General features: G+C 42.8%; 1 protein-coding gene across 1 annotated transcript; it reads left to right on the forward strand.

The window, feature by feature from the left end:
- The first annotated feature begins 5809 nt into the window (after positions 1-5809).
- On the forward strand, positions 5810-25434 carry LOC115149599 (NLR family CARD domain-containing protein 3-like). The gene is made up of 6 exons (XM_029692552.1): positions 5810-6724; positions 12665-12884; positions 14706-16497; positions 16783-16956; positions 21531-21669; positions 24900-25434. The coding sequence occupies exons 1-6, from the start codon at positions 5810-5812 to the stop codon at positions 25398-25400; spliced, it is 3741 nt and encodes a 1246-aa protein (XP_029548412.1). The 3' UTR covers positions 25401-25434.
- The last annotated feature ends 889 nt before the right edge of the window (positions 25435-26323 follow it).

Raw genomic sequence — 26323 nt, forward strand, 5'->3', positions numbered from 1 at the left:
ATCTCTGCCCGCACCCGCCCACCGGCTTAGCGTCACTACTCTGGATGGTTCTGACTTAGAATATGTGGACAACTACAAATACCTTGGTGTCTGGCTGGACTGTAAACTCTCCTTCCTGACTCATATTAATAAGCATCTCCAATCCAAAATTAAATCTAGAATCGGCATCCTATTTCACAAAAAACCTCCTTCACTCACGCTGCCGAACATACCCTCGTAAAACTGACCATCCTACTGATCCTTGACTTTGGTGATGTCATTTACAAAATAGCCTCCAACACTCTAGTCAGAAAACCGGATGCAGTCTATCACAGTGCCATCTGTTTTGTCACCAAAGCCCCATATACCACCCACCACTGCGACCTGTACGCTCTCGTCGGCTGGCCCTCGCTACATATTCGTCGCCAGGCCCACTGGCTCCAGGTCATTTATAAGTCTTTGCTAGGTAAAGCTCCGCATTATCTCAGCTCATTGGTCAGCATAACAACACCAAACAGTAGCACGCGCTCCAGCAGGTATATCTCAGGTCATCCCCAAAGACAATACCTTTGTCGTCGCTTTTTCTTCAAGTTCTCTGCTTCCAATGACTGGAACGAATTGCAAAAATCGCTGAAGTTGGAGACTTCACTAACTTTAAGCATCAGCTATCTGAGCAGCTTACCGATCACTGCAGCTGTACACAGCCCATCTGTAAATAGCCCATCCAATCAACCTACCTCATCCCCATATTGTTTTTATTTACTTTTTGATCTTTTGCACACCAGTATTTCTACTTGCACATCATCATCTGTGTGACAGGTTAAAGGAAATACTAATAGCCTGTTATACATTAAAAAGTATTAGTAAGTTCATAGTATGTGAGGATCTTAAAACATCTAAGGTTAAAAAGATCATGCATTCTGTATTAGTTGATAGAAATGGATAACATTCATATAATTGTGTTAAAGTTAAAATCCATCAAGTGTCCAAAAGGTAAGAATTGTAAAAGGAATGTGTAAACGTTATATTGATTACTTTATTTTGTGGTGCCTAATTTAAGGGGAAAAGTGTTAATCTGTGATCTACTAAATGCTCTTTAATCCATGAGTCTGAGACCGATTGCTCTGGTCTCCACCCAAGTTCGCGGGGAAATCGCGGTCTTTTCCTCATTACAGTAAAAGTTCTCGTTGAGGAAACAATACCGTATCACTCTCGTGATTATTTCTCCCCTTTTTCAGGTACGATATTGATGATAAAACTGAGTCATTTAAATGTAATAACTCGCTAACATGTCAAGAGTGTTTAAGGTGTGTTTTAGTAACATATTGAGGAAGTTGAGTTAAGTTTGCAGAGTAATATGAGCCCTGCTCGGTTGCAGCGAAGGCTAGCTTCGTACTGAGAGTAGCTGCCATTTTATGTCGATCGTGAATGAACATGTGAATGAACGTGCGTTGCTAATAAGATATGTTGCGGTGTTATTTGTGTAATGGTTTTTCAAACACTTTGTTGACTGTAGATAAATTAAGTTATGGTTTACTGAGTTAAAGCTTTGTGCTTGACAGTTATATTGAAATTAGTGTATGTTTCAGTGAATTAGTGTATACTGTTGTGACTTGAATAAGCCTTGTACCCTACAACACTAGCTCCTTCCTGTAGATCTGTTGTTTTGTAAAATGTGTTACTTGTGTAAAATGTGTTACTTTGGTAAGATGATTACAGTAAAAGTTCTCGTTGAGGAAACAATACCGTATCACTCTCGTGATTATTTCTCCCCTTTTTCAGGGGCGTAACATCTGCACATCTATCACTCCAGTGTTAATTTGCTGAATTGTAATTACTTCGCCGTCATGGCCTATTTGTTGCCTTACCTCCTCATGCCATTTGCATACACTGTATATAGACTTTTCTACTGTATTATTGACTGTATGTCTGTTTTACTCCATGTGTAACTCTGTGGTGTTGTTTGTTTCACACTGCTTTGCTTTATCTTGGCCAGGTCGCAGTTGTAAATGAGAACTTGTTCTCAACTGGCCTACCTGGTTAAATAAAGGTGAAAAATAAAATTAAATAATAAAATTAAAAAATAAAAAAAATTCTACCTCTGAGTTCCATTTCAAATGTTGCTACTTAAGACAGAATTGAGCCATTCGGTCACATTTGAGAGTAAGGCAGATATATAGCATTTAGTAAAAGTGATGATATGATTAGTGAAAAACACACCAATCTCTTTCAGAATTGTTTTAAACAATAAAAGGTAATTTACCAACATTTCTGTAAAGTGATATATAGCATTTTGGAAATAAACTCTTCTTATGTTTCCCCATCTGAGATCAGAGTAGATGACAGATGTAATGTTGGTCTCTGTTGTGTTGAAGACCAATCAAGCGGAAGAGACCAGCCTACCCTGTATCCAGCTGTGAGAGTGACCGGTCTATGAGTCATCCTCTAAACTTTAGAGAGGGAGACTTTTCTACTGAACAAAGGTAAGAAGAACTCATGGGTCATGGTCAGTGAGTTAAACAACACTGTCTCTAGTCATTTCTCCTCCCATTTTCACATTTCATTTTGTTGTTTTCATAATCCATAGGCTAATCCTATTGTCCATTTATATAGTCCTAAAACAATATTAAACAAACACAACGTTCCCTCCGTGTGTGTGTGTGTGTGTGTGTGTGTGTGTGTGTGTGTGTGTGTGTGTGTGTTTGCGCACTCCCTGGATGAAGAGATATAATCTCTATCCTGATTGCTTAGTCACTTTTACCCCTACCTACATGTACATATTACCTCAATTACCTCAACTACCTGGTACCCCTGCACATTGACTCAGTACTGGTTCTCCTTATAGTCTCATTATTACCTCAACTACCTGGTACCCCTGCATATTGACTCAGTACTGGTACTCCTTATAGTCTCATCAGATATATATTATTCCTGTATTAAACCTAGCAGTACTACTGATTTCTCTGAGAGGCCGATATATATTATTACTGTGTAAAACCTAGCAGTAGTACTGATTTCTCTGAGAGGCAGATATATATTATTACTGTGTTAAACCTAGCAGTACTACTGATTTCTCTGAGAGGCAGATATATATTATTACTGTATTAAACCTAGCAGTACTACTGATTTCTCTGAGAGGCAGATATATATTATTACTGTGTTAAACCCAGCAGTACTACTGATTTCTCTGAGAGGCAGATATATATTATTACTGTATTAAACCTAGCAGTACTACTGATTTCTCTGAGATTGAGGCAGATATATATTATTACTGTGTTAAACCTAGCAGTACTACTGATTTCTCTGAGAGGCAGATATATATTATTACTGTATTAAACCTAGCAGTACTACTGATTTCTCTGAGAGGCAGATATATATTATTACTGTCTAAAACCTAGCAGTACTACTGATTTCTCTGAGAGTGAGGCAGATATATATTATTACTGTGTTAAACCTAGCAGTACTACTGATTTCTCTGAGAGGCCGATATATATTATTACTGTGTTACACCTAGCAGTACTACTGATTTCTCTGAGAGTGAGGCAGATATATATTATTACTGTGTTAAACCTAGCAGTACTACTGATTTCTCTGAGAGGCAGATATATATTATTACTGTGTTAAACCTAGTAGTACTACTGATTTCTCTGAGAGGCAGATATATATTATTACTGTCTAAAACCTAGCAGTACTACTGATTTCTCTGAGAGTGAGGCAGATATATATTATTACTGTGTTAAACCTAGCGGTACTATTGATTTCTCTGAGAGGCAGATATATATTATTACTGTGTTAAACCTAGCAGTACTACTGATTTCTCTGAGAGTGAGGCAGATATATATTATTACTGTGTTAAACCTAGCAGTACTACTGATTTCTCTGAGAGTGAGGCAGATATATATTATTACTGTGTTAAACCTAGCAGTACTACTGATTTCTCTGAGAGGCAGATATATATTATTACTGTATTAAACCTAGCAGAACTACTGATTTCTCTGAGAGGCAGATATATATTATTACTGTATAAAACCTAGCAGTACTACTGATTTCTCTGAGAGTGAGGCAGATATATATTATTACTGTTTTAAACCTAGCAGTACTACTGATTTCTCTGAGAGGCAGATATATATTTTTACTGTGTAAAACCTAGCAGTACTACTGATTTCTCTGAGAGACAGATATATATTATTACTGTGTTACACCTAGCAGTACTACTGATTTCTCTGAGAGGCAGATATATATTATTACTGTGTTAAACCTAGCAGTACTACTGATTTCTCTGAGAGTGAGGCAGATATATATTATTACTGTGTTAAACCTAGCAGTACTACTGATTTGTCTGAGAGTGAGGCAGATATATATTATTACTGTATTAAACCTAGCAGTACTACTGATTTCTCTGAGAGGCAGATACATATTATTACTGTATTAAACCTAGCAGTACTACTGATTTCTCTGAGAGGCAGATATATATTATTACTATGTTAAACCTAGCAGTACTACTGATTTGTCTGAGAGTGAGGCAGATATATATTATTACTGTGTTAAACCTAGCAGTACTACTGATTTCTCTGAGAGACAGATATATATTATTACTGTGTTACACCTAGCAGTACTACTGATTTCTCTGAGAGGCAGATATATATTATTACTGTGTTAAACCTAGCAGTACTACTGATTTCTCTGAGAGTGAGGCAGATATATATTATTACTGTGTTAAACCTAGCAGTACTACTGATTTCTCTGAGAGTGAGGCAGATATATATTATTACTGTATTAAACCTAGCAGTACCACTGATTTCTCTGAGAGGCAGATACATATTATTACTGTTTTAAACCTAGCAGTACTACTGATTTCTCTGAGAGGCAGATATATATTATTACTGTATAAAACCTAGCAGTACTACTGATTTCTCTGGGAGGCAGATATATATTATTACTGTGTTAAACCTAGCAGTACTACTGATTTCTCTGAGAGACAGATATATATTATTACTGTGTTACACCTAGCAGTACTACTGATTTCTCTGAGAGGCAGATATATATTATTACTGTGTTAAACCTAGCAGTACTACTGATTTCTCTGAGAGTGAGGCAGATATATATTATTACTGTGTTAAACCTAGCAGTACTACTGATTTGTCTGAGAGTGAGGCAGATATATATTAATACAGTGTTAAACCTAGCAGTACTACTGATTTCTCTGAGATATATATTATTACTGTGTAAAACCTAGCAGTACTACTGATTTCTCTGAGAGGCAGATACATATTATTACTGTGTTAAACCTAGCAGTATTACTGATTTCTCTGAGAGGCAGATATATATTATTACTGTGTTAAACCTAGCAGTACTACTGATTTCTCTGAGAGGCAGATACATAGCATTTTGCAACAAAAAAACCATGTAGTTATTTAGTTAATTTCCAAATTGAGCCGGTCGGTCACATTTGAGAGTGAGGGAGATATATAGCTGTCACGACTCCCGCCGAAGTCGACCCCTCTCCTTGTTCGGGCGGCGTTCGGCGGTCGACGTCACCGGCTTACTAGTTGCCACCGATCGATGTTTTACTGTTCGTTTGGTTTTGTCTTTTTTGTGTTTTGAGTTTCCCTAATTATGTTCATTATTTAAACCTCTGCATTTCCTGTTTGTCTTGTCGGTGATTGTTTGTCTGTTTTATGTAGTTGGAGGTGTTTCTCCAAACTATGTATTTTGATGAGAAGATTGATGGATAATTTTAGTAAACACTTTTTGTTTACCTTTATCCCTGTGTCCTGCGCCTGACTCCTCCACTTCTCTAAGAAAAGAATTACAGAATCACCGACCTGAAATGGATTCAGCAGGAGCAGCCAGTTCTCCTAGTCATATAGAGGAGCGCGTTCAGCAGCAGGCGAATATGATCCAGGATCTAATGACCGCCATGGATTGCGTGCTGCTGACCATGGAGAGAGTGGAGAGGAAAGGATGTCCCGTCGACCCAGCCACACCACCGCCCGGCACACCTCTGGATCCTATCCAACCGCCGTCTAGATCCGGTGGGATTCGGCTCTCGCTCCCGGGAGTGTATGACGGAGCAGCTGCCGGGTGTCAGGGGTTCCTACTCCAGCTAGAGCTCTACCTGGCGGCTGTCCGGCCGCTGCCCTCGGGACGCGAGAGAGTGAGCGCCCTCATCTCCTGTTTGACTGGTAAAGTACTAGAGTGGGCCAACGCCATCTGGGAGGTGGAAGACCTGACTCGGGATAACTACGAGGACTTCTCCCGCCGCTTTCGGGCAGTATTTGATCATCCACCAGAAGGAAAAGCGGCGGGAGAGCGCTTGTTCCATTTAAAGCAGGAGATGAGGAGCGCTCAGGAGTTTGCACTGGATTTCAGAACTCTGGCGGCTGGTGCGGGATGGAATGAGCGGGCCCTGATCGATCACTACAGGTGTGGTTTGCGAGAGGACGTTCGTAGAGAGCTAGCCTGCAGCGACACCACCCTCCACCTGGACCAGCTGGTAGACTTATCTATCCAGCTGGATAACCTGCTGGCCTCCCGCGGATGTCCAGATCGGGGTCCGTTGGTTCCATCCTCCAGTCCCTTAGACCCAACACCAATGGAGTTGGGCGGGGCTGGTAATAGGGAGACCGGAGGGGAAACCGTTCCATGCACCAGAGGTGACCGCAGAGGACACACTACTGGTCGGTGCTGGGGAGGTTTTCCAGGTCGTCAAGGTGGTAGGCGGAACACTGGTGGTTCATCTCAGGTGAGTAGGCACACGACTACACCAGACCCCCCTGTTGCTCACATGTGGTTGTCTATAAAATTTCCGGGGTTTCCCCCGCATTCCCAGCATAAGGCGCTAGTAGATTCAGGCGCAGCTGGGACCTTTATAGATCGGTCTTTGGCCAATAGATTAGGGATTCCTATTGTTCCCGTTGATGTCCCCTTCCCTATACATGCCCTAGATAGTTGTCCTTTGGGGTCTGGGCTGATTAGGGAGGTCACAGTTCCCATTGCTATGGTGACGCAGGAGAGTCATGAAGGGAGTATTAGTCTCTTTCTGATTGACGCTCCTGCGTTTCCCGTTGTGTTGGGGCTTCCCTGGTTGGCTTCTCATGATCCTATTATTTCGTGGCAACAGAGGGTTCTCAAGGGATGGTCCTGTCAGTGTTCAGGGAGGTCTTTAGGTGTTTCCTTAGGTGCCACTACGGTGGAAAGTCCAAACCAGGTTTCCACCATGCACATTCCTCCCGAATATGCCGATTTGGCAATCGCCTTCTGTAAAAGGAAGGCGACTCAAATACCACCCCATCGACCGGGGGATTGTGCGATAAATCTCCTGGAGGGTGCTGCACTTCCCAGGAGTCACGTGTATCCTCTGTCACAGGAGGAGACGGCGGCTATGGAAACATATGTCGCTGAATCTCTGGGACAGGGATACATTCGGGCCTCCATTTCACCTGTCTCCTCGAGCTTCTTTTTTGTGAAGAAGAAGGATGGAGGTTTACGCCCGTGCATTGACTATCGAGGTTTAAACCAGATTACTGTGAAATACAGTTACCCGCTACCTCTGATCGCCAGTATGACAGAGTCATTGCTCGGGGCGCGCTTCTTCACAAAATTGGACCTCAGGAGTGCGTAAAACCTGGTGCGTATCCGGGGAGGGGATGAGTGGAAGACGGCATTTAGCACCGCTTCTGGGCACTATGAGTACCTCGTCATGCCGTATGGGTTAATGAATGCTCCATCCGTCTTCCAATCATTTGTGGATGAGATCTTCAGGGACCTGCACGGGCGGGGTGTAGTGGTGTATATAGATGATATTCTCATATATTCCACCACCCGTGCTGAGCATGTGTCCCTTGTGCGTACGGTGCTTGGTCGACTGTTGGAGCATGACCTTTACGTCAAGGCTGAGAAATGTCTGTTCTTTCAACAGTCCGTCTCCTTCCTTGGGTACCGTTTGTCCGCGTCATGGGTGGACATGGAGACTGACCGCATTTCAGCCGTGCGTAATTGGCCGACTCCAACCACGGTAAAGGAGGTGCAGCGGTTTTTAGGGTTTGCCAACTACTACCGGAGGTTTATCCGGGGCTTTGGCCAGGTGGCGGCTCCCATTACCTCCTTACTGAAGGGGGGACCGGTGCGGTTGCGGTTGCGGTGGTCGGCTGAGGCGGACAGAGCTTTTGGTAACCTGAAGGCTCTGTTTACCACGGCTCCAGTGCTGGCGCATCCTGATCCCTCCTTAGCATTCATAGTTGAGGTGGATGCATCCGAGGCTGGAATAGGGGCTGTGCTATCTCAGCGCTCGGGTAACCCACCAAAACTCCGCCCCTGTGCTTTCTTTTCGAAGAAGCTCAGCCCGGCGGAGCGAAACTATGACGTGGGGGATAGGGAGTTGTTGGCCGTTGTCGGGGCTCTGAAAGCGTGGAGACATTGGCTTGAGGGGGCTAGACACCCTTTCCTCATTTGGACTGACCACCGAAATCTGGAGAATATTCGGGCAGCGAGGAGACTGAACCCTCGCCAGGCTAGGTGGGCTATGTTTTTCAGACGCTTTTCTTTCACTCTTTCCTATAAACCAGGTTCCCAGAACGTCAAGGCAGACGCACTGTCCCGGCTGTATGATGCAGAGGAGCGGTCCACAGAGCCCACTCCCATAATTCCAGCCTCATGCCTGGTGGCACCGGTGGTATGGGAGGTGGACGCGGACATCGAACGTGCAGAACCCACTCCCTCCCAGTGTCCCGTTGGGCGCGTGTACGTGCCGTTTGATGTTCGCGATCGTTTGATCTGTTGGGCCCACACATCACCCTCCTCTGGTCATCCTGGTATAGGTCGGACGGTGCGCTGCCATACGGTGAAGTACTGGTGGCCCACGTTAGCCAAGGACGTGAGGGTTTATGTCTCCTCCTGTTCGGTATGCGCACAGTGCAAGGCACCTAGACATCTGCCCAGATGGAAATTAAACCCCTTCCCGTTCCGCAACGACCGTGGTCACACCTATCGGTGGATTTCGTGACGGATCTTCCCCCGTCACGGGGGAACACCACGATCCTGGTCGCTGTGGATCGGTTTTCTAAGTCCTGCCGTCTCCTTCCTTTGCCCGGTCTCCCTACGGCCCTACAGACTGCTGAGGCCCTATTCACCCATGTATTCCGGCACTACGTGGTGCCTGAGGATATAGTCTCTGATCGGGGTCCCCAATTTACGTCTAGAGTCTGGAGGGCGTTTATGGAACGCCTGGGGGTCTCGGTCAGTCTTACCTCAGGGTTCCACCCCGAGAGTAACGGGCAGGTGGAAAGAGTCAACCAAGAGGTGGGTAGGTTTCTGCGGTCCTATTGCCAGGACCGGCCGGGAGAGTGGGCATCATTTATCCCTTGGGCGGAAATGGCCCAAAATTCCCTACGCCACTCTTCCACTAACCTTACCCCTTTTCAGTGTGTGCTAGGGTATCAGCCGGTCCTGGCACCATGGCATCAGAGCCAGATCGAGGCTCCTGCGGTGGATGAATGGTTTCGGCACTCGGAGGAGACATGGAACGCTGCCCATGTACGTCTTCAACGAGCCATCAGGCGGCAAAAGGCGAGTGCCGACAGCCACCGCAGTGAGGCCCCGGTTTATGCACCGGGGGATCGGGTCTGGCTCTCGACCCGAAACCTGCCCCTTCACCTGCCCTGCCGGAAGCTGGGTCCGCGGTTTGTGGGGCCATTTAAAGTCCTGAGGAGATTGAACGAGGTTTGTTATAGGTTACAACTTCCCCCTGATTATCATATTAACCCCTCGTTCCATGTGTCTCTCCTCAGGCCGGTGGTGACTGGTCCGCTCCAGCAGTCGGAGGTACGGGAGGTTCCTCCGCCCCCTCTGGACATCGAGGGGGCCCCGGCATATACCGTACGAGCCATTATGGACTCCAGACGTCGGGCGGGGGGCCTTCAGTACCTCGTGGAGTGGGAGGGGTATGGCCCGGAGGAGCGAAGCTGGGTACCGGCGGAAGACATCCTGGATCCGTCGTTAATCCAGGATTTTCACCGCTTCCGTCCGGATCGCCCTGCTCCCCGTCCTCCGGGTCGTCCCCGAGGCCGGTGTCAGCGCGCAGCTGGAGCCGCGCGTCGGGGGGAGTACTGTCACGACTCCCGCCGAAGTCGACCACTCTCCTTGTTCGGGCGGCGTTCGGCGGTCGACGTCACCGGCTTACTAGTTGCCACCGATCGATGTTTCACTGTTCGTTTGGTTTTGTCTTTATTGTGTACACCTGTTTTGAGTTTCCCTAATTATGTTTATTATTTAAACCTCTGCATTTCCTGTTTGTCTTGTCGGTAATTGTTTGTCTGTTTTATGTAGTTGGAGGTGTTTCTCCAAACTATGTATTTTGATGAGAAGATTGATGGATAAGTTTAGTAAACACGTTTTGTTTACCTTTATCCCTGTGTCCTGCGCCTGACTCCTCCACTTCTCTAAGAAAAGCATTACAATAGCATTTTGCATAAAAAAACATGATTTTTGTCTCTCTGAAATGAAACCATCAAGTGATAGATTTTAAACAAATCCTTGTCTGTGAGAGATGTAATAATTAATGCATAATTTCTTTAAACAATAAAAGCTCATTTCTGTAAAGTGATAAATAGCGTTTTGGAACTCTTCTTATGTTTCCCCATCTGAGATCAGAGTAGATGAGAGATGTAATGTTTGTCTCTGTTGTGTTGAAGTCCAATCAAGCAGGAGAAACCAGCCTCCCCTGTACCCAGCTGTGTGTCCATGAAGAGTGACCAGTCTATGGATAAACCTATGTCCTTTAGAGAGGGAGACTTTTCTACTGAACAAAGGTAAGAAGAACTCATGGGTTATGGTCAGTGAGTTAAACAACACTGTCTCTAGTCATTTCTCCTCTCCCATTTTCACATTTATTTTAGTTGTTTTCATAATCCATAGGCTAATCCGTTAGTCCATTTTCATAGTCCTAAAACAGTGTGTGTGTGTGTGTGTGTGTGTGTGTGTGTGTACTGTAATCTCATGTTTTGTCCACAGAAACCAACAGGAGAGATCAGCGTCAGAGATTCTCAGTGGTCAGTCTTCCCAGAGTCATCAAACAGACCTGGACTCTATATTCAGTGTATGTGGTCCTGTTATGAACATTTGTTTTTGTTTTCCTCAAGTAAAGTTGATCTGCCAATTATTCATTATTGTGTTAATGAGAAAGCATTTCTTCTCTTGCTTAACCCCTGTGCGGCCTACAGGACGGACATCCAGCGAAAAATCATATCGCCATTAGCATAACAAAATGTAATAATTCTTTTTTTTCAATTTTTTTCTCCAAATTATAGCGTTTTATAGATACACCTCTCCTGAATCGAACCACGTTGTCCAATTTCAAAAAGGCTTTACAGCAAAAGCAAAACATTAGATTATGTTAGAGGAGTATATCGTAAAAGTAGCCACATAGCCATTTTCCGACCAACCACATGCATCACAAATAACCAAAAATCAGCAAAATGCAGCACTAACCTTTGAAAATCTTCATCAGATGATACACCTAGGACATCATGTTACACAATACATGCATTCTTTTGTTCAATAAAGTTCATATTTATATATAAAAACAGCATTTTACATTGGTGCGTAACGTTGACTAACTATTTTCCCTCAAATGCATCCGATGAAACAGAGCTACAATTGACTAAATTACTAGTCGAAAACATTTTTAAAATGTAATATTGTCATTCTAAGATTTATAGATGCATATCTCTTGAAAGCACCTGTAATGCCAGATTTAAAATTAACTTTACTGGGTAATCATACTTTGCGATGAAAGGGGATGCGATACTCTGAAAAATAGGCTAACGTTACAGGTCAGCGCCATCTTGGAACAATCGCATATCACATCTAGTCTTGTATACTATTGTCAATAATCCCTTACCTTTGGTTGTCTTCATCAGAAAGCACTTCCAGGAATCCCATGTCCACAACAAATGTATTTTCGTTCGAAAAAATTACTCCTTTATGTTCCAAGAGCTTGTTCTTGTTAGCGCGTCTGAAGGCTGATCAAAATGCTCCGTCGGCCGCGGGACAGCCATTTCGAGAAAATGCTTTTTTTTCCCATTTAGGTTTGTTCAAACATGTCAAACATTGTATAACATAAATCTTCAGGGCGTTTTTCAACAAGAGAGCCAATAAGATTCGAGGGGGACGATTGCATTGTGTTTCAAAACGTTTCGAAAGGGGAGGGTAACCAGGGGCGCCGGCGTCATAATGGTGATGGCCCTCTCCGTGTGACCACGTTCCACAGCGTCTCATTCATTCAGTTGTAACAGTAGGAGACTCAAACCACTTTGTAAAGACTGGGGACATCTAGTGGAAGCAATAGGAAGTGCTCAATGAACCATAGCTCACGGTGTGATTAATAGGCAACGTGATGAAGTTGAGTTCGCAATTCAGAATTCCACTTCCTGTTTCGATCTGTCTCGGGGTTTTGACTGCCATATGAGTTCTGTTATACTCACAGACACCATTCAAACAGTTTTAGAAACTTTAGGGTGTTTTCTATCCACAAGTATTAATTATATGCATATCCTAGCTTCTGAGTTTGAGTAGTACGCCGTTTAAAATGGGCACACATTTTTTTCAAAATGCGCTGTGGCATCCCCTATCCTAGGCAACCGTCAAGAGGTTAACTTATTTACTTGATTTATTTTAGTTGCTTGAAGAGAAAATGATGACATTTGTGAAGAACGAGCTGAAGATGTTCAAGAGGATTCTTAGTCCTGAACTCCCAGAAGGCTTTGAGATTCAGAAGCAGGATGAGGAAGTGGTGGATGCTGAAGATGAGAAGCAGGAGAGCAGTGCCAGAGAGGGTGCTCTGAAGATCACACTGCACGTCCTGAGGAAAATGAACCAGAAGGAGCTCGCTGACACACTGGAGAACTGTAAGATCTGTCTGCCTCATGTTGAATGCTGTTTTATAACATTTAAAAGCTGTTGCTAAAGTACAGCTAAAGTAGCTGTGTAACTCAATGATATTGTAGCAGCCTTAACACAACACCTAGTGACCTCATCAAGTAGCGGCAGGGATGTGTTGTGGTGATTAATTTAGAGAGAGAGAGAGAGAGAGACAACATTAATAATACCATCAATAATACCAATAATAATATAATCAGTCACACCAGTCTGGAATGTATTATGAAAACATTTACACATTTATACTGTCGTGTCTTTGGGCACCATTAACTTGAAGACATGTTTATCAAATAACTCCCTGTAATTATTATCACGCGATTAAACTGACTAATCGTTTCACTGTAATTAACTAGGAGATAGGGGCACCAAGGAAAATATTCAGATTACAGTTATAATTTTCCTAATATAACTTTCCTATATTATAACATTATATATTATAGTATAGGCCGATTATCTTCTGGTTTAAATGGTGTATTTTACCTCGTGTCCAGTCTCATTCCAAACGTCGTAAATTGTTGTATCTGCACGAACCCAGCCTTTACTAAGTCATCCATATATCAATTGTCTTGAAATCATTTATTTACTAAACCAAATAATTCACAGAAAGCATACAAACAGTAATTATCGTCACAAAGAATTGGTAGAGTAATGTGCCCTTGTGGGCTAAACAGGCATGGCTGGTGTCTTGTTAAACAAAGGGTCATAAAGGGCAGCTGAGGAGGCACACAGAGTTCATTAATATTAACAATTGATATGCTAATCCTTTGTACATGAACGCTCACTCATTCGGGAACAATTGCAATCAATATATATTTACGCTCAGTGTGTCGTCGGGATCCTTGTTGGAGAGTTTTTGTCCTGTTGGAGAGTTTTTGTCCCGTTCTCTCTCTCTCGGTTAGAGTAGATCTTTCAAAGCGACATTCATTAATGTCGTTATAGAATGGATGTTTCGTCGGTCTTCGCGTTCAATGATATAATTTCTTCAAAGACTTGTTATTATTCTGTCGGTCTCGATAGTCTAAAAGTTTAACCACGTGGTATAGTTAACTTTCAGTAGAGGAATTGGATGGTCAAACTTTGGCTCTCTCTTCTGAGGTAAGCTGGTCTGAAGAAAGAAAATCAGGGAGGGGGTTTTATACGTGAACATAGAACAAACTTGTCACATGACGCCTGGTCCTGTCTGTGTCCCTGGGGGGCTTGCCGATGACTGATTTAAGCTTTGAACAGAAATACATTCTATCACATTAACATCAGTACATAGCATCTCAACGTATTCCAAATAGCTTTATCCTTATTAATACATTTTATACAACCATTTAGATGCAAGTCCCATAGCTGAGGCTATTATATAAACAGTTTTATGATAATATTGTCTCTTCTGAGAATCACAAAATTGTACCAAGCGGACCAGTTTGTAGCTGGATTCTTCACCGATCTTTTATACCTTCTCCAGAACATAAATGTAATTCGGTTCCCCAATTCTGTGAGTTGGAAGAATTTCCTTGTCTCTCTATGAAACCCCTCTCAGTCTCAACTGTTAGGCAGGACATTTCCTTTGGAATTTACGACTGCCTTGACAGGGCCTGGGTAGGGAGAGGTAGGTAGGGGGATGGTGCAAGGGGGAGGGGGTCAACTGTGCTCCCTGTTCCCAGAGAGAGGGCAACGTCATGACAATACATTCAGTTAAGAGAATAAATGATTATAATTTAAAATGTTATAACAGTTCTACAATACTGTAGGCATTAAAACAGACGTAATATTAATATCCTCTGTGCTATTTCTTCATTCAGATGAGCTTGCTGTGATTTTCCAACGTGAACTCAAATCTAATCTAAAGAAGAAGTTTCAATGTGTATTTGAGGGGATCGCTAAACAAGGAAACCCAACACTTCTCAATAAGATCTACACAGAGCTCTACATCACAGAGGGTGGAACAGGAGAGGTCAATAATGAACATGAGCTGAGACAGATTGAGACAACAACCAGGAAACAAGCAAGACCAGAGACTGCAATCAAATGTAACGACATCTTCAAACCCTTAACCGGACAAGACAAACGTATCAGAACTGTGCTGACAAAGGGAGTCGCTGGCATTGGAAAAACAGTCTCTGTGCAGAAGTTCATTCTGGACTGGGCTGAAGGAAAAGCAAATCAGGATGTTCAATTTGTGTTTTCATTCCCTTTTCGGGAGCTGAATTTGATGAAAGGAGACAAACACACTTTGATTGAACTTCTCAATCACTTCTCAATGGAAACCAAACAATCAAGAATCTCCAACTACAACAAGTACAAAGTTCTGTTCATCTTTGATGGTCTGGATGAGTGCCGACTGCCCCTAGACTTCCAGAAGAACAAGATCTGTTGTGACGTCACAGAGTCAACCTCAGTGGATGTTCTGATGACAAATCTCATCAAGGGAAATCTGCTTCCCTCTGCTCTCCTCTGGATAACTACCCGACCTGCAGCAGCCAATAGGATCCCTTCAGGGTGTGTTGACCAGGTGACAGAGGTACGAGGGTTCAATGACCCACAGAAGGAGGAGTACTTCAGGAAGAGATTCAGGGATGAGGACCTGGCCAACAGAATCATCTCACACATAAAGACATCAAGGAGCCTCCACATCATGTGCCACATTCCAGTCTTCTGTTGGATTTCTGCAACAGTCCTCGAACACATGCTGGAACATAAGAGAGAAGAGATGCCCAAGACTCTGACTGAGATGTACACACACCTTGTGGTGTTTCATACCAAACAGAAGAATGAAAAGTATCTTGGGAAAGAAGAGACAGGTCCATACTGGAATAAAGAGAGCATTCTGTCACTGGGAAAACTGGCTTTTCAACAGCTTGTGAATGGCAATCTGATTTTCTATGAAGAAGACCTGAAAGAGGCTGGCATTGATGTCAATGAAGCCTCAGTGTACTCAGGATTGTGCACACAGATCTTTAAAGAGGAACGTGGGCTGTACCAAGACAAGGTGTACTGCTTCGTGCATCTGAGCATTCAGGAGTTTCTGGCTGCTGTATATGTGTTCCTCTCATTCATCAACAACAATGAGAATCTCATGGACAAACAGCAAACAAAGTCCAGTATATTTTCTTTGCTGTACAGAGACAAGCCTGAAGTTACTTTCTACAAGAGTGCTGTGGATAAATCTTTACAAAGTGAGACGGGAAACCTGGACCTTTTCCTCCGCTTCCTTCTGGGCCTCTCACTGAAGTCCAATCAGAAGCACTTACGAGGTCTACTGACAAAGACAAGAAGCAGCTCACAGAGCCATGAAGAAACAGTCAAGTACATCAAGGAGAAGATCAGGGAGAATCCCTCTCCAGAGAGGAGCATCAATCTGTTCCACTGTCTGAATGAACTGAATGACCATTCTCTAGTGGAGGAGATCCAAAGCTTCCTGAGCTCAGGAAGTCTCTCAGAACCCAACCTGTCACCTGCACAGTGGTCAGCTCTGGTCTTTGTGTTGCTGACATCAGAAAAGGAGCTGGATGTGTTTGACCTGAAGAAATACTCCAAATCAGAGGAAGGTCTTCTGAGGCTGCTGCCAGTGGTCAAAGCCTCCAGAGCTGTTCTGTGAGTACATACAATGACATATAAGAACTAATTATTAGGCAGAAATATTCAGTTTAGGAAAAATATGTATTATAATATGTATATAATATTATATTGAAAAACAAATTGAAAAAATGCATTGATTTTGACAATAGTATAACAATATGACCATACAATTCTAGGAGACGGAAGATGAATCTATATGTTGTTTGAGAGAATAAACCAAATGCATCTGCCATTGTCCTTCTACACTACTGGTGTTAAATTAACAGTGTGTTTGTGAAGTCATGATGATCTCTTTGTCAGGCTGTCAGGCTGTGGAGTCACAGAGGAAGGCTGTGCTTCTCTGGTCTCAGCTCTGAGGTCAAACCCCTCACACCTGAGAGAGCTGGACCTGAGTAACAATGACCTGAAGGATTCAGGAGTGAAGCTGCTCTCTGCTGGACTGGGGAATCCCCACTGTAAACTGGAGACTCTGAGGTCAGTATTCCTGTAGTTGGTCAACAAGTGATAACTGTTCACCAGATCCACATGTGTTTACCAGGCACACATAGTCCACACCATGTGTGTTTGGACAGTGAAGCTTACAGTTTTACATTTGGTGCTATGCTCCAGCATTTTGGATTTGAGATGTTTCATATTAGTTGACCGTACAGAATGTCACCTTTTATTTGAGGGTATTTTCATACATAGCTGTGTTACTGTTAAGAAAGGAAAGCACTTTATGTATTTAGTTCTCCCATTTGAAGAAGTCTTAATTATTTGGACAAATTCACTTATATTGTATTAAAGTAGTCATAAGTTTAGTATTTGGTCCCATATTCCATGCCTGCAGTGATTACATCAAGCTTGTGATTCTACAAACTTGTTGAATTCATTTTTCAGTTTGTTTTGGTTGTGTTTTGGATGATGTTTTTCCTAATAGAAACTGAATGGTGAATAATGTCCTGTCATTTTGGAGTCACTTCACTTGTATTGTCAGTAAGAATAGAAGATGTTTCTGAACACTTCTACATTCATGTGGATGCTACCATGATTATGAATAATCATGAATGAATCGTTAATGATGATAAATGAGAAATTTACAGAGGCACAAAGATCAGACCCCCTCTGTTATTGGTGTTATTCTGTATACTTCTGGCCCTTCTTTGGACACTGTGTTAACTAACCTCCAGACGAGCTTCAATGCCATACAACTCTCCTTCCGTGGCCTCCAGCTGCTCTTAAATACAAGTAAAACTAAATGCATGCTCTTCAACCGATCGCTGCCTGCACCTGCCCGCCTGTCCAGCATCACTACTCTGGACGGTTCTGACTTAGAATATGTGGACAACTACAAATACCTGGGTGTCTGGTTAGACTGTAAACTCTCCTTCCAGACTCACTATAAGCATCTCCAATCCAAAGTTAAATCTAGAATTGGCTTTCCTATTTCGCAACATAGCATCCTTCACTCATGCTGCCAAACATACCCTTATAAAACTGACCATCCTACCGATACTCGACTTCGGCGATGTCATTTACAAAATAGCCAATAAATTGGATGTATTCTATCACAGTGCCATCCGTTTTGTCACCAAAGCGCCATATACAGTGGGGGAAAAAAGTATTTGATCCACTGCTGATTTTGTACGTTTGCCCACTGACAAAGAAAGGATCAGTCTATAATTTTAATGGTAGGTTTATTTGAACAGTGAGAGACAGAATAACAGCAAAAAAATACAGAAAAAACGCATGTCAAAAATGTTATACAGAGGTTAGCATGTTTTGTTGTAGCCTCTGTTATTGGTAATGGTGAGAGGTTAGCATGTTTTGTTGTAGCCTCTGTTATTGGTAATGGTGAGAGGTTAGCATGTTTTGTTGTAGTCTCTGTTATTGGTAATGGTGAGAGGTTAGCATGTTTTGTTGTAGTCTCTGTTATTGGTAATGGTGAGAGGTTAGCATGTTTTGTTGTATCCTCTGTTATTGGTAATGGTGAGAGGTTAGCATGTTTTGTTGTAGCCTCTGTTATTGGTAATGGTGAGAGGTTAGCATGTTTTGTTGTATCCTCTGTTATTGGTAATGGTGAGAGGTCAGCATGTTTTGTTGTATCCTCTGTTATTGGTAATGGTGAGAGGTCAGCATGTTTTGTTGTAGCCTCTGTTATTGGTAATGGTGATAGGTTAGCATGTTTTGTTGTAGCCTCTGTTATTGGTAATGGTGAGAGGTTAGCATGTTTTGTTGTATCCTCTGTTATTGGTAATGGTGTGAAGTTAGCATGTTTTGTTGTAGACTCTGTTATTGGTAATGGTGAGAGGTTAGCATGTTTTGTTGTAGCCTCTGTTATTGGTAATGGTGTGAGGTTAGCATGTTTTGTTGTAGACTCTGTTATTGGTAATGGTGAGAGGTTAGCATGTTTTGTTGTAGCCTCTGTTATTGGTAATGGTGAGAGATTAGCATGTTTTGTTGTATCCTCTGTTATTGGTAATGGTGAGAGGTCAGCATGTTTTGTTGTATCCTCTGTTATTGGTAATGGTGAGAGGTTTGCATGTTTTGTTGTATCCTCTGTTATTGGTAATGGTGAGAGGTTAGCATGTTTTGTTGTAGCCTCTGTTATTGGTAATGGTGTGAGATTAGCATGTTTTGTTGTAGCCACTGTTATTGGTAATGGTGAGAGGTTAGCAAGTTTTGTTGTAGCCTCTGTTATTGGTAATGGTGTGAGGTTAGCATGTTTTGTTGTATCCTCTGTTATTGGTAATGGTGAGAGGTTAGCATGTTTTGTTGTATCCTCTGTTATTGGTAATGGGTAGAGGTTAGCATGTTTTGTTGTATCCTCTGTTATTGGTAATGGTGAGAGGTTAGCATGTTTTGTTGTAGCCTCTGTTATTGGTAATGGTGAGAGGTTAGCATGTTTTGTTGTAGCCTCTGTTATTGGTAATGGTGAGAGGTTAGCATGTTTTGTTGTATCCTCTGTTATTGGTAATGGTGAGAGGTTAGCATGTTTTGTTGTATCCTCTGTTATTGGTAATGGTGAGAGGTCAGCATGTTTTGTTGTATCCTCTGTTATTGGTAATGGTGAGAGGTTAGCATGTTTCGTTGTAGTCTCTGTTATTGGTAATGGTGAGAGGTTAGCATGTTTTGTTGTAGCCTCTGTTATTGGTAATGGTGTGAGGTTAGCATGTTTTGTTGTAGCCTCTGTTATTGGTAATGGTGAGAGGTTAGCATGTTTTGTTGTATCCTCTGTTATTGGTAATGGTGAGAGGTTAGCATGTTTTGTTGTAGCCTCTGTTATTGGTAATGGTGAGAGGTTAGCATGTTTTGTTGTATCCTCTGTTATTGGTAATGGTGAGAGGTTAGCATGTTTTGTTGTATCCTCTGTTATTGGTAATGGTGAGAGGTCAGCATGTTTTGTTGTAGCCTCTGTTATTGGTAATGGTGATAGGTTAGCATGTTTTGTTGTAGCCTCTGTTATTGGTAATGGTGAGAGGTTAGCATGTTTTGTTGTATCCTCTGTTATTGGTAATGGTGAGAGGTTAGCATGTTTTGTTGTAGACTCTGTTATTGGTAATGGTGAGAGGTTAGCATGTTTTGTTGTAGCCTCTGTTATTGGTAATGGTGTGAAGTTAGCATGTTTTGTTGTAGCCTCTGTTATTGGTAATGGTGAGAGGTTAGCATGTTTTGTTGTAGTCTCTGTTATTGGTAATGGTGAGAGGTTAGCATGTTTTGTTGTATCCTCTGTTATTGGTAATGGTGAGAGGTTAGCATGTTTTGTTGTATCCTCTGTTATTGGTAATGGTGAGAGGTTAGCATGTTTTGTTGTATCCTCTGTTATTGGTAATGGTGAGAGGTTACCATGTTTTGTTGTAGCCTCTGTTATTGGTAATGGTGAGGTTAGCATGTTTTGTTGTAGCCTCTGTTATTGGTAATGGTGTGAGACTAGCATGTTTTGTTGTAGCCTCTGTTATTGGTAATGGTGAGAGGTTAGCATGTTTTGTTGTAGCCTCTGTTATTGGTAATGGTGAGAGGTTAGCATGTTTTGTTGTAGTCTCTGTTATTGGTAATGGTGAGAGGTTAGTATGTTTTGTTGTATCCTCTGTTATTGGTAATGGTGAGAGGTTAACATGTTTTGTTGTAGCCTCCTTTATTGGTAATGGTGAGAGGTTAGCATGTTTTGTTGTAGTCTCTGTTATTGGTAATGGTGAGAGGTTAGCATGTTTTGTTGTAGCCTCTGTTATTGGTAATGGTGAGAGGTTAGCATGTTTTGTTGTAGCCTCTGTAACTCTCTCACTCATTATTATTCATGATCTTTCTCATTCATGGCAGTCACAGGCTTGATGTAGTCATTGCAGTCAAAGAATATGGGACCAAATACTGAACTTTTGACAACTTTAATACGCTATAAGTGAATTGGTCAGAATACTTATGACTTCTTCAAATGGGGGGACTAGATACATAACGTGCTTTTATTTTTCTAAATGGTGAAACAGAAATGTATGAAAATATCCTCAAATAAAAGGTGACATTATATACTGTCACCTCATATGAAACATTTGATCTGAAATCCAAAATGTTGGAGTATAGAGCCACATTTAAAATGTTATCTTCACTGTCAAAATAGATATGATGTGGACTGTATACTCAATACAATCTAAATCTGATACCTCACTGTCTGTCTTTTGACTGATACTGCTTTTAAACTGGTCTGGTCAGTCTACTCAAATATTTGTAGTACACATGTTTCTATCTGCAGGCAAAACTTTGATAATTTATAAAATGATACATTAATTTCTGAATAGATATGGAAGGTTTCAGGACACTGATATATCTGAACATGTTGAAGAAATATACTGCCACTCTTTTCACCACCAAAGAATAGCAGTGTGATTTTAATATGATTTGACTCTTTGCAGGCTGTCAGGCTGTCTAGTCACAGAGGAAGGCTGTGCTTCTCTGGTCTCAGCTCTGTGGTCAAACCCAACACATTATTTGTAAATGGGTAACAGCGTAAACAGAGAAAGCTAAGCGTATCATTTTAATACAACCTGTCTGTCATTGTATTTCTTCTGTGTTGGCAGACTCACTGGCTGTAAACTCAGAAACCCATCCTGTAAAGTGTTGGCCTCAGTTCTCGGTTCAAATCCCTCACACCTGAGAGAGCTGGACCTGAGTAACAATGACCTGGAGGATTCAGGAGTGGAGCTGCTCTCTGCTGGACTGGAGGATCCCCACTGCAGACTGGAGACTCTGAGGTCAGTATTCCTGTAGTTGGTCAACAAGTGTTTTGTTGTAGTCTCTGTAATTGGTAATGGTGAGAGGTTAGCATGTTTTGTTGTAGCCTCTGTTATTGGTAATGGTGAGAGGTTAGCATGTTTTGTTGTATCCTCTGTTATTGGTAATGGTGAGAGATTAGCATGTTTTGTTGTAGCCTCTGTTATTGGTAATGGTGAGAGGTTAGCATGTTTTGTTGTAGCCTTTGGTATTGGTAATGGTGAGAGGTTAGCATGTTTTGTTGTAGCCTTTGGTATTGGTAATAGTTAGAGGTTAGCATGTTTTGTTGTAGCCTCTGTTATTGGTAATGGTGGGAGGTTAGCATGTTTTGTTGTAGCCTCTGTTATTGGTAATGGTGAGAGGTTAGCATGTTTTGTTGTATCCTCTGTTATTGGTAATGGTGAGAGGTTAGCATGTTTTGTTGTAGCCTCTGTTATTGGTAATGGTGAGAGGTTAGCATGTTTTGTTGTAGCCTCTGTTATTGGTAATGGTGAGAGGTTAGCATGTTTTGTTGTAGCCTCTGTTGTTGGTAATGGTGAGAGGTTAGCATGTTTTGTTGTATCCTCTGTTATTGGTAATGGTGAGAGGTTAGCATGTTTTGTTGTAGCCTCTGTTATTGGTAATGGTGAGAGGTTAGCATGTTTTGTTGTATCCTCTGTTATTGGTAATGGTGAGAGGTTAGCATGTTTTGTTGTAGCCTCTGTTATTGGTAATGGTGAGAGGTTAGCATGTTTTGTTGTAGCCTCTGTTATTGGTAATGGTGAGAGGTTAGCATGTTTTGTTGTATCCTCTGTTATTGGTAATGGTGAGAGGTTAGCATGTTTTGTTGTATCCTCTGTTATTGGTAATGGTGAGAGGTTAGCATGTTTTGTTGTATCCTCTGTTATTGGTAATGGTGAGAGGTTAGCATGTTTTGTTGTAGCCTCTGTTATTGGTAATGTCATTATTATTCATGATTCATTCACTTCTGTTCAAAAACTATGGGACCAAATACTAACCTTTTTTCAACATTTTGAAAAAATTATGTAGCCACTATTTTCACCACTAAAGAATAGCAGTGTGATTTTAATATGATTTGACTCTTTGCAGGCTGTCAGGCTGTCTAGTCACAGAGGAAGGCTGTGCTTCTCTGGTCTCAGCTCTGAGGTCAAACCCCTCACACCTGAGAGAGCTGGACCTGAGCTACAATCACCCAGGAGACTCAGGAGTCAGACTGCTCTCTGCTGGACTGGAGGATCCACACTGCAGACTGGAGAAACTCAAGTATGTAGAGGGTTTATGTCAATGTTCATATCAGACATGTTTGACTTTTCAGGTTAGTTAAGACAAACATTCTGAACACAGCTTGGACAAAGTTATATGCTGACTGTGTGTGTGTGTCCTGTGTGTGTGTGCGTGAGTGTGTGTCCTGTGTGTGTGTCCAGTGTGTGTATGCGTGAGTGTGTGTGTGTGTGTCCAGTGTGTGAGTGTCCAGTGTGTGTGTGCGTGAGTGTGTCTTGTGTGTGTTATTGTCTTGTTTGTGTATCAGTGTGTCCAATGTGAAACACACACACACAGGACAAATACACACACACACAGGACACAAACAGGACACACACAGGACATGCACACACAGGACACACACACACAGGACACACACACACACACACACAGGACACACACACACACACACACACAGGACACACACACACAGGACACACACACACAAACACAGGACACACACACTGAACTCACACACACACACACACACACACACACACACACACACACACACACACACACACACACACACACACACACACAGGACACACACAGGACACACACACTGAACTCACACACACACACACACACACACACTGGACACACAGGACACACACACACACACACACACACACACACACACACACACACACACACTGGACACACAGGACACACAGGACACACAGGACACACACACACACTCACACACACACTGGACACACACACACACTGAACACACACACAGGACACACAGGACACGCACACACTGGACACACAAACTTGACGCACACACTGGACACATACACAACACACACACACACAAACTTGACGCACACACTGGACTCACACACACACTGGACACATACACAACACACTGGACACACACACACACACACTGGACACACACACACTGGACACACACACTGGACACACACTCACACACACACTGGACAAACACACACACACACTGGACAAACACACACACACACTGGACACACACACACACACAGGACACACACACACACACCCAGACACACACACACTTGACACATTCTTCACAATGACCATGTGTCCAGTGCGTGTTTGTGTCCTGTGTGTGTGTGTGTGTGTGTGTGTGTGTGTGTGTGTGTGTTTCCAGTGTGTGTTTTTGTCGAGTGTGTGTGTGTCCAGTGTGTGTGTGTGTCCAGTGTGTGTCCAGTGTGTGTCCAGTGTGTGTGTGTCCTGTGTGTGTGTTTTTGTTGAGTGTTTGTTTGTGTCCTGTGTGTGTGTCCTGTGTGTGTGTGTGTGTGTGTGTGTGTGTGTGTGTGTGTGTGTGTGTGTGTGTGTGTGTGTGTGTGTGTGTGTGTGTGTGTGTGTGTGTGTGTGTGTGTGTGTGTGTGTGTGAGTTCAGGTGTATCCCTCAATGACTGTCTGTTCTTCTGCTTACCGCTACAGTGTGGAACATGGTGGAGAGAACAGAATGAAACCTGGACTTAGAAAATGTGAGTGTTGACAGCTGTGAAGAATATGACTAAGAATAAGTCTTAATTCAAGTTAAGTCAAAGACCCCCATCATTACTGACTTGGTCATATTAAATATCATCTGTAGTTCTACAGAAGCAGAAATCAGGGACACCAACGTTTACAAAGAGTTGATATGACAATGTGTGTGTGTGTGTGTCGTTCTTGTTACATAATAAATGTGTGTGTGTGTGTGTGTGTGTGTGTGTGTGTAATTAATGTGAATAAGTGTGTTTTATATTACCATACAGTATAACATATGATCATTCAACAAGTCTCAAGTTACCTTAACTTCTCCTTTTGATACCTAGAAACATCTACATTAAATTAATTAGTGAAAAGTGAGTTAACATTCTAATGTGAATGATGATGATTTCTAATATTGTGTCTGGTTTCATCCATCAGATGTCTGTGATCTCACACTGGACCTAAACACAGTAAACAGACGCCTCTCTCTGTCTGAGGAGAACAGAAAGGTGACACGTAGGGGAGAGGAGCAGCCGTATCCTGATCACCCAGAGAGATTTGAGGACTGTGTCCAGGTGCTGTGTAGAGAGGGTCTGACTGGGCGCTGTTACTGGGAGGTAGAGTGGAGTAGGAGAGAGGCTGATATAGGAGTGACATATAAAGGAATCAGCAGGAGAGGAGAGGGTGATGACTGTGGTCTTGGATACAATGACAAGTCCTGGAGTCTGGTCTGCGATGACAACAGTTACTCTGCCAGGCACAATAAGAATCCCACTACCATAGACGTCCTCTCCTCCAGCTCCCACAGAGTAGGAGTGTATCTGGACTGGCCAGCCGGCACTCTGTCCTTCTATAGAGCCTCCTCTGACACACTGACCCACCTGATCACATTCACCTCCACATTCACTGAGCCCCTCTATCCAGGGATTGGGGTTTATGATGAATCATGATGTCCCTGAAATAATAACTGGACACACACACACACACACACACACTGGACACACACACACACACACATTGGAAACAAACCCACTGGACACAGACACACACACACACACGCTGGACACACACACACACAGACACACTGGACACAGACACACAAACACAGCGGACACAAACACACTGGACACACACACTGGACTCACACACACACACACTGGACTCACACATACACACTGGAATCACACACACACACTGGACTCACACACACACACACAAAAACACACACTGGACTCACAAACACACACTGGACTCACAAACACACACTGGACTCACACGCACACACTGGACTCACACACGCACACACTGGACTCACACACACACACACACACACTGGACTCACACACACACACACACACACACACACAGGACACACACACTGAACAAACACACACACACACACACGAGACAAACACATACACACACACTGGACACACACACGCTGGACACACACACACTGGATACACACACACACACACACAGGACACACAAACTGGACACACACACACTGGACACACACACACACTGGATACACACACACTGGACTCACACACACACAGTGGACAAACACACACACACACACACTGGACAAACACACACACACACACACACACTTGACACACACAAACTGGACACACACACACACACTGGACACACACACACACACACACTGGACACACACACACACTGGACACACACACACTGGATACAAACACACACACACACACACACACTGAACACACTGAACACACTGGACACACACACACACACACTGGACACACACACACTGGACACACACACACACTGGACTCACACACACACACACACACACACACACACACACTGGACTCACACACACAAACACACACACACA

Source organism: Salmo trutta, chromosome 15 (assembly GCF_901001165.1).
Source record: "Salmo trutta chromosome 15, fSalTru1.1, whole genome shotgun sequence".
Classification (NCBI taxonomy): domain Eukaryota; kingdom Metazoa; phylum Chordata; class Actinopteri; order Salmoniformes; family Salmonidae; genus Salmo; species Salmo trutta.

Bases quoted from the DNA above. Each gene is read 5' to 3' on its own strand.
- LOC115149599 (XM_029692552.1), top strand. From the start codon at position 5,810: ATGGATTCAGCAGGAGCAGCCAGTTCTCCTAGTCATATAGAGGAGCGC. The intron at 6,725-12,664 runs GTGAGTAGGCAC...TAGTTGCTTGAA, and splicing joins ACACTGGTGGTTCATCTCAG to GAGAAAATGATGACATTTGT. The intron at 12,885-14,705 runs GTAAGATCTGTC...TTCTTCATTCAG, and splicing joins CGCTGACACACTGGAGAACT to ATGAGCTTGCTGTGATTTTC.